General features: G+C 51.1%; 1 protein-coding gene across 1 annotated transcript; it reads right to left on the bottom strand.

Moving 5' to 3' along the window:
- Window positions 1–1,402: 1,402 nt before the first annotated feature.
- On the bottom strand, window positions 1,403–3,643 carry LOC119338022 (cytochrome P450 78A9-like). The gene is made up of 2 exons (XM_037610310.1): window positions 2,521–3,643; window positions 1,403–2,380 (listed from the first exon to the last, which is right to left on the bottom strand). Exons 1-2 carry the CDS (start codon window positions 3,529–3,531, stop codon window positions 1,733–1,735), a joined length of 1,659 nt encoding a protein of 552 aa, XP_037466207.1. The 5' UTR covers window positions 3,532–3,643; the 3' UTR covers window positions 1,403–1,732.
- Between the last annotated feature and the right edge of the window lie 5,918 nt (window positions 3,644–9,561).

Raw genomic sequence — 9,561 nt, forward strand, 5'->3', positions numbered from 1 at the left:
AAAGGCAGAACCGAGCCCTCACACAACTCCCGCAACTCAGGCATGATCTGCAGCACTGGAGTCACAACCACATCATTGCCCAGTCCCTCGGAGGCTGACGACGGCGGACGGGCTCTAGGGGAGAAACGACCATGAAGCTCGACACCCAACTCGACCTCGAAGTTGTCAACAGGCACAACCAAAGGACGCAATACATGAGCAGACTGCAACACAGGCGGCGCCATGGAGCGCTCACCAAGTGCAGCCTCAACACGGACCATGAAGCTCTCCATCCGCAACATCCAACCTTGCATGGAGTCAATGACATCACGCAGAGGCTGAACCGTCTCCTGAAGCTGGAGGGAAGTCATACCAAGGAGCTCAGAATTCAGCAGCTTGGCCTGCTGCTCCAAGGCAGGTCGCACTGGGAAATCCGCCGAGGCCATAGAGCCAGCAGGACCAACAACGATCGATGCCCAAGAATCATGGCAAAATGTCTTCGAGAGGTGCGAGGGTTCTTTCTGAACCTTGCGAGGAGCTGGAGCTTGTTGGTGCCCGAGGAGGCGTGGCAACGGTGACACGATAGGGCTTCCCAAAAAGCTAAGGAGACGCCAGGCATTGCGGCACTCACGCGCTCGATGACCATTCTCAAGACACGAGAACACCTAAAAGGATCTCGACAAACCGCTGCACGGTGGCCAGGAAGGAGGCATCTGCAACATCTACCCCGAAGCCAAGCAGGGACAGGACGGGGAGCCAATGCAGGGACCGGAGAGTCCAGACATTGCATGTTGCGCCGCGGCAGCACCTCCTGCCAATCTCCGCACGCATCCGCATCACACATCACACCTGACCGAGAAGCCGGAGCTGAGGATTTGGCAGCCGGCGGCGGCGTCCGCGGGGCTATTTCATCATCATCCTCGTTGTCTTCGTCGTCTGTGAGGGAGCTCCACGAAACAGATCGCTCCGGGTCCAGACTCGGTGCGGTGCCGGCAGGTGTTGATGACGACGTCACTTCCACAATAGTAGTGGGCGATGTAGCACAGCCAGTAGCAGCCGGTGGTGATGGCGGGGCTTCCACAGCAGTCATGTCTACTGCCGGCGCTGCTGCGTCACTGACATGGCCCTCGTGCCATCCGTTGGTGGAGATGCAGCAGATGATCCAGGAGCCTCGCTGGTGGCAGCAGGAAGCCGCCGGCACTGATGTGGTGGTAGACAGCCTTCTAGCCCTTTAGCGTTTCTTTTTATGGATCGGTGGTTAAGGGTCCGGCCCGTGTATCCCACCTATGCAAATGTGTACGTTCTCTTCTTATATACGTGAATAGTGCTAAGGAGCCAGTGACCGAAACCGAACGTGCCCCCCATCAAAGCACAAAAATGGGAAAAGACTTCCCCTATTCTCTCGGTCAGTGACAAGATGAGATCAATTCTAACACAACTGATACTTGCATTAAAATAAATATTTTTACATAGGAACTTGTAGTACATCTCTAGGCAGCAAACCGGAAGCACAAGAAAACTGTCACACTCACTTCCTGATAGTAGTTCATAACTACGTAATTAAACATCTACCCTGCTAATAACAGTAAAGGACAGCAGTACACGTACCAGGACCGGACCTATTTTAGTAGCAGGTACATTTCCAAAGCGGGACACTACATTACCACTACACTACACGCACTGATAGTAGTAGGAGTAGTAAAGAAGAAGAGGAGGCCAACGTCTACCCTGCCCGCATGGCCCAGCCACGTCATCACACAGCACGCCTCGGCCTCAGCCTTGCCTCCAGCGGAGCTGCCATCTCACACGACAGCCTCAGCACCTCAGACAGGTCCACGCCACCTGACCCGTCGGACGACGGCGGCGTCCACTCGAACTCGTGCAGCAGCGTGGCAACCCAGAATCCAACGGTGGCGATCGCGAGCGACTTGCCGGGGCAGCTCCGCCTGCCCGACCCGAACGGCGCGAGCCTGAGATCGGAACCCGTTACAGAGAACTCAGCGCCGGCGGCAGCGTGGTCCGACGATGACCCGGCGAGGAACCGTTCTGGCTTGAACTCCGCCGGCTTGACCCACACGGTTGGGTCGTGGGTTATGGCCCACATGTTGACCATGGCAGTGGTCCCCGCGGGAACATGTAACCCATCTACGTGGACGTCAGACGTGGCAAGCCGCGCCCACGACAGCAGTGGGCCCGGTGGGTGAAGGCGCAGGACCTCCTTGACTACGGCCTGGAGAAAGACGAGCGAGGCGGCGTCCGACTCGGTCACGGCCCGGTTCGGCCCGACCACCCGGTCCAGCTCCTCGTGGACCCTCGCCTGCACGTCTTGGTGCAGCATCAGCCGGGCCAGCACCCATTCGATCACCACTGCCACGGTGTCGGTGCCACGAAAGATCATCTCCTGCAACCCACACAGAAAACATTTTTCGTTATGAGCAACCTAATTATCGGACGCATGCATATTTAAGTGTCCATTCGTCACCCCGCAAAACAAAAAAAGTGTCCATTCGTGTTTCCATTTAAGCGTATGAACAAACATACCCAGAGGACGGCGATCATGTCGGCGTCGGAGAGCTTGTCGCTTCCTTGGAGGGAGAGCAGGACGTCGGTGAAGTCTACCACGGCGTCGTCGTCGTCGTTCAGGGCGGCACGGTGCTCGTCGATGATCCTGCCGACGAAGCGGTTCACGCGGGGGACGAGGGCGGAGCACCTGGACCGGATCTTCTGCAGGTCGAAGCGCGCGAGCCACGGGAGGTGGTCGGACCAATTGAGCTGGCCGAGCAGGTCGTAGCCTTCGTCGACCAGGCTCTTCAGCTCCGCGGCCTCCCCGCTCCCCGCCTCGTCCAGCTCGTACCTCCGGCCGAAAACGGACCACATCACGTTGTGCAGCGACGCGCGTTTCAGGAACCGCCGCGCCTCGACGTGCTTGACGCCAGCGCCGCCCACGGGCCTCATGGCATCCACCATCTGGTGCGCGATCACTGCGCGCTGCGCGGCGGAGGCGGCCACCTGCCGCGGCGAGAAGAGGTGCGAGGACGACACCCGGCGGAGCGTGCGCCAGTAGGCGCCGTAGGGGGCGAACCCGATGGCGCGATGGAACATAAGCCCGTAGGCGGACTCCTTGACCGGCCGGTCGGCGAACGCCGGGCTAGCCAGCAGCTCTCTCGCCACGTCAGGGTCGGCGGTCACCACCACCCTGGTCTCTCCCATGGAGAACGACATGAGCCGCCGGCGCCTGACGTTTCCCGCCGCCGCCGCCGCGAGCTTCCGGTGCGCGAGGCCGGTCATGAGGCCCATGCTGCCGATCACGGGGAAGCCCCGTGGCCCCGGGATACGGGCCTCGCCAATGCCCAGACCCTTCCTCCTCCACCAATACCTCCCCCACGCCGCACCACCCTGAGACGCCCAGTGCAGGAGCGACGTGACGACGAAGGCGGCGAGGAGAACGACAACAAAGCCTACCACGCGGTAAGGCTCGCCGTCGCCGTTGCCGCAGCATTTGGCGGCGAGGGAAACGTACAGCAGCCAGCCGCACTCCTCGGATGGAGCCATGTCAACGTACGTGCACGTACCTTTTCCCTCGTTCTCGCGCTGAGGCCGAATGGGAAGAACACTAGGAGGCGAAATGAAAGGACGGATTTGTTGTTCGCAGCTGGAAAGTCAAGTGCAGTTTGAGTTTGGGAGGACGAGACCGCGGGGCAACGCCTTTTATAGCGGCGGAATCCATGTAAAGTGATGCTATCTCTGGAATATGTATCATCTACTCCCTCCATCCGAAAATACTTGTCATTGAAATGGACAAAAAAAGATGTATCTCAAACTAAAATACGTCTAGATACACCCCTTTTATCCATTTTGATGATAAGTATTTTCGGACGAAGAGAGTATTAAAGAAGGAAAGGGGTTAAGGAAACCCTCCACAACACAAGTAGTGTTACATGTGATTACAAGCAAGCACTACTCTACCGGCCACAACCGACTCAACATGTCCCGCCCCACTCTCACGTTAATCCACCTAGCTAGCTCCACTAAGAGATGGTCGAGGTCGTTTTTGATTAATCCCGCATGCTTTCAGTTCGTGCACTCAAGGTGCACTGTCTCGAAGACCCGATGGAGGGAGGGCGTTGCACCGTCGAATACGATGGCGTTTCGATGTTTTCATAGGGTCCACATACCTAACATGTAGATCGTTTTGTTATCCTTTTCTTGGAGTCGGTTTTCTGTCCTTCTGGTGCACCACTCGGCCAGGACGTCTTGCTGTGTGGGCACGTTCAAGGGTGACTCCATGGCCATGCCAAGTATCGTCCACATTTGTGTGGAGAAGACGCATTGGAAAAGTAGGTGGTTTATCGTCTCATCTTGTTGCTCGCAGAACGGGCACTTGTCCTGGTGGGGGAGACCTCTTCGTGCTAGTCGATCAGACGTCCAGTACCTATTTTTGATTGCCACCCATGAGAAGAAATTACACTGGAGCAGGGCTCGCGACCTCCATGTGAAGGAGTCGGGGAGACTTCTTTACCCTAGAACTTGGCGGCATATGCTGATCTTGTTGAGAAACATCCGTTCTTCTCCCAGTCCCAAGAAATTGTATCTGGGACCTCATTGTGTAGATGGACCATGGCCGTGCGATCCCATACATCAAAGAACTCGAGTAGCTGTTCCACCGGCAGCTCAAGGCCAAAGTCTCGCGTCCAGGACCCATGCACTAGGGCTTCTTGTACTGTTCTCGTTGTTCTAATTCTGTTTGATACGCCGTTGTATATATTTGGTGCAAGTTCTTTCACCCGGTAGCCCTGGAGCCAGCGATCTTCCCAGAACAGGGTCGTGCTTCCGTTCCCAATAGTGACGTTGGTAGCTGCTCTGAACAGGTCCATGGATTCCTTGGGCACATTGATTTGGAATTCGCTCCACGGCCGCAAAGGGTCGGTACGTTGCAACCACGGCCATCATTCCCTACATAGCACAGTTCAATGACCCGGGATTCGGAAGTCCTAGTCCTCCTGCCCACTTGGGCGTGCATACCGTGTCCCAAGCTATTGCACAGTTTTCACCATTTGCCTGATCTTTTCCACACCATAGAAATCCCTGGCATATCTTCGTCATTGCAAGAAGTTTTTTGTGGGATGTCCAGTGCCATCATCGCATGGATCGGGATTGCGCATAAGACTGATTGCACCAGCAGCAAGCGACCACTCTTGTGCAGGATGTTGTGCGCCAAGTGGGTAGGCGCACGGCCATTTGGTCCACCAGATCATGCTATCTCACAAGTGTCTAAGTAAGATAAATGATTTTTTAAAACTCCACCCATATATTGATCAAATAAAAGAGTCTTACAATGGGCACAATGGAGACAGAGATCACGGCTTACCAAGATTTGAGTGGGGGATGCGACCTGTAAATTCTTTCTATTGAGAGCCAACGGTCGGAGAGGGAAGAACTACATCACTAAGTTAGGCCCACCTTCTGGGGAGGTTTCTGATCATGGGGACAAGGCCAAGCTCATTTTTGATCACTTCAACTCTCTGCTTGGGACTCCTCCTACACATGGGATCAAAATGAACTGGGCGGCCCTGGGTATTCCATCCTCGAACTTGCAACATCTGGACTCCCAATTCAGTACTGAGGAGGTTAAAAAGGTAGTTTTTGATATCCATGATGAGAAGGCTCCGGGGCCGGATGATTTCATCGGGGGCTTCTTCAAGAGGTTCTGGTCCTTGATTGTTGACGACATTTGCAATGCACCGAACCAACTTGACCAGTTACTTAACTCTACCTTGATCGTTTTGCTGCCTAAGAAGGTGGACGCCACTAAAGTTGGAGATTACCGCCCGGTGAGTCTCATGCACAACATTGCCAAGATTGCCTGTAAGGTGCTTGCAAACCGCCTGGGTCCAGAGTTGCACATATTGATCTCGCATAGTCAGAGTGCATTTATCCGGGGTAGGTGCATTCAGGACAACTTCCTCTATGTCCAGAATGTGATAAAAGAAGCCCATAAGAAGAAGAAGCCTCTCCTGTTCCTTAAATTGGATATTGCCAAGGCGTTTGACTCTGTTAGCTGGCCTTACTTGCTGGAGGTGATGGAAGCGTTTGGCTTTGGTCAAAGATGGAGAGACATGATTAGCATCCTACTTTCGACGGCTTCTTCTCGAGTTATGCTCAATGGATCCCCTGGAATTCCTTTTCTGCACAGGAAGGGATTGAGGCAGGGAGATACCCTATCCGCCATGTTATTCATTCTTGCCTTGGACCCCTTGCAGCGGCTGTTTCAGAGGGCAACCGAGGCAAACATTCTATCTCCCATTCCATTACGAGTTGCCCGGCTCCGGACGAGTTTCTGTGCTGATGATGCGGCCCTGTTTGCGAACCCTTGTTGTGCTGAGTTAGCCGCCTTGAAGCGGATCCTCTCGAGCGTTGGAGAGATTTCTAGACTAGAGATAAATGAGGAAAAATGTGTTCTGTATCCAATCCAATGCAATGATCTGAACATCGCTGAATTGCTCCAACGCTTCGGTGGGCCTTGTGGTTCTTTCCCTTGCACTTATTTGGGGCTCCCACTCTCCACTCGCAAGCTTCGGCGGATTGAGCTGCAACCACTGTTGGATAAGGGGGCGGCCAAGTTGAAGGCGTGGAAAGGAAAGCTTCTGCAGCGCACTGGACAGCTCCCGCTGATCAACTCGATGTTTACTAACACAGAGACCTATTTCCTGAGAATATTTGCTCATTACAAATGGTTCGTCAAGAAGCTTGACAAAATGAGAAGAAATTTCCTCTGGAATGCGGATTAAGAAGCTCATGGGGGCAAATGTTTAGTTAATTGGAGACGTATCTGTGCGCCTAAAGCAGTTGGAGGACTTGGCATCAAAGACCTCCTCGGCCTTTAGCACAGCCCTGCGGCTGCGGGGGCCTTAGTTTGAATGGGACGAATTGGATAGACCGTGGAAAGGGACACAAATGCCTTGTGAGGCTGCGGACCGCCAGCTCTTTCAGTCCTGCACCAAAATTTCCGTGGGAAGTGGAGTAAGGACTGCTTTCTGGTCTGATCAATGGATAGATGGGATGGCACACCTATGGAGCTGGCTCCTGGTCTCTTTAACCTTGCAAGACACAAGCAAATCTCAGTTGCGGATGCTATCTGGGAGGGCGGTTGGATGAAAGGTCTACAGCGCATGACCACTGTTGATCTGCTGCATTCCTTTGTCACTCTTTGGCATAAAGTTCAACAATTCCAAGCGAACGAGGAGGATGACAAGATTACTTGGAATCTCACGGCCAATGGAGACTACTCTGCCAAGTCGGCCTATGAACAACTATTCATTGCTCGGATCCCAATGCCACGTTTGCTCAAAATGTGGAAGATTAAATGTGAATCAAAAGTTAAAATTTTCATTTGGACTTTAATCCAGAATAGGCTTTGGACGGCTGATCGCTTGCAACGCAGAGGTTGGGAACATCAGGCCACTTGCTATGCCTGTGATCAGGTCCTGGAGTCAGCTACCCACCTCATTTTGGGATGTACTTTTGCTAAGGAGGTCTAGCATTTGATGGGGGATCAGTTCAAGGATGCAGCTGATGCTGCTTCACAAGCTACTTCAATCAACAGTTGATGGGACAGACCTTCAAGCTGAAAAGAAAATGGACTTGGGTTGATGAGTGTATGGTGGCGATCTATGTGGCCTGGAACCTTTGGAATAAGCGCAACAACCATATTTTTAAGCAGGAAAGACGCACTGCTGCGAGCGTTTGCTCTCTGATTAGAGAAGAGTTAAGCCTCCTGAAGGAGGCTTGGGAGTAGTTCCTTTGCTGTTTGTCCAGGATTCATTTCGCATCTCTGGCCTAGCGTGTGTCTCTTTTTGTGTCTTCCCGAACGATTTCAGTCTGTTGTACAGTTTGTTCCTTCTCTTAAATGAAAAGGCAGAGCACCTACAATTCCGGTCAAAAAAAAAAACAAGAGTCGTACAATCAAAGAAAAGGCATGTCCTATCTTAATTAAGAGATGATCCTTTATTAGTAATTGTCTCACCACATATTTAGAGATATTTTTTGTTATAAAAAATAAGACGAAGAAATAACTCATTGTATAGTATTTTTTATTGTCTTCTAACGAATAAATGACGGACCTAAGATAAGATAGTCTTATTAACTGCTAATCCATGCCTAATGTGTGCTTGCCTTGTGTCTGTGTGGCTAAGGCTGCAAGAAAAGCTTGAGGGCTCGTGAGTGGTTCAAAATTGACTCGGAAAGAAATGAATAGTGGATGACTACTATATGTAGCTCAATCGAGAGACAAACCGATCTTGACGCAATATTGGCTTGCTGGATACCTTGATAAAATATAATTATATTAAGTATTCCTAGTATATATTAAAAAAAACAGGTGAATTTATAGTTATATGCATTGTGTATGATTTTTCTCGATTTTATCTACTAGCAGAAACATGAAAGCTTGATTGACAACAAGTTAGGCTTTAATAGCCGTGTGTTAAATATCCTATTATTTTTTCTAAAGTTTAAGAATAGACACACCTTCATTTTACTTTCTTGCTAGTTCATCCATGATCTCTGATCTATTGTTGTTAAATCCTTATTTGAGAGGGAATAAGTCAATCTATCTTAGAAAAAATATTATTGTTTTGATTGAAATAATGTATGGTGGGGTTCTTATGTTGTGTTGTGGCCTTTTTTGTTCCAAATGTTCCTCTAAATTATTATTAGAAGAAAAAACTTATTTTTTTTAATTTTCTAAAAAACTTATTTGGCTCTAAACCCGCTCAAGATAGTTACAAGCAGAGCACGAGCTACTTTCTACAACTTGATCTTATGTTTCGTTGAAATTTTAGTATAATTTGAGCCGAGCACTAGTACAACTCATTTGAACTCGACTCTTCTACAACCCTATATATGGCTCGTGAGGGTATCTCCAACACTATCCCCTAACTGGACATAGTATCTATCTGCGTCCGCGTCCGCATCCGCGAATAGTGATATGGAAGCCGGCCATCCAACCCTATCATCAAACGCCCAAACACATTGCAAACATAATTTGATCAAACTAGACAAATTTCATGCAAACCAGAAGATTTATTTAAACCGAACCAAACTCATGGCATTTTAAATATATTTCATTAAACAAAAATGAACATAACATTTTGTAAACCTAGCCTAAATCTTTGCCGGCCATGGAGAGGCGTCCCTATTCCACGTCCTGTCTTCCCCATGTCTGGCGAGCTCAACATCTTTGGTGGACATGGAGGCGTCCCTGTTCGACGTCATGTCTTCCCCATGTCTGGCGAGCTCAACATCTTTGCCGCCATGGAGGCGTCCCTGTTCCACGTCCTGTCCTCCCCATGTCTGGCGGGCTTAGTAGCCATGAGCTCCAAGAAGTGAACCTACGAATCGCCAGCAAGGGGAAGAATAGGACATGGGGCATGAAGCTGCCCCGCATGGGAAACGAGATATGCCAACATCCATGTCTGACCTCCTACTCTTCCTTGTCGGAGTCAACCTTGTGGACGTCGCCGGTAGAGTGAGGTCCATGATCGACATGGACGGGCACACCTCATCGTCGTCGTAGCCCGACAT

This window comes from Triticum dicoccoides, chromosome 7B, assembly GCF_002162155.2.
Source record: "Triticum dicoccoides isolate Atlit2015 ecotype Zavitan chromosome 7B, WEW_v2.0, whole genome shotgun sequence".
Lineage (NCBI taxonomy): Eukaryota > Viridiplantae > Streptophyta > Magnoliopsida > Poales > Poaceae > Triticum > Triticum dicoccoides.

Coding starts and splice junctions, on each gene's coding strand:
- LOC119338022 (XM_037610310.1), bottom strand. CDS start 3,531: ATGGCTCCATCCGAGGAGTGCGGCTGGCTGCTGTACGTTTCCCTCGCC. Junction 2,381..2,520: donor ACATGATCGCCGTCCTCTGG/GTATGTTTGTTC, acceptor TGTGGGTTGCAG/GAGATGATCTTTCGTGGCAC.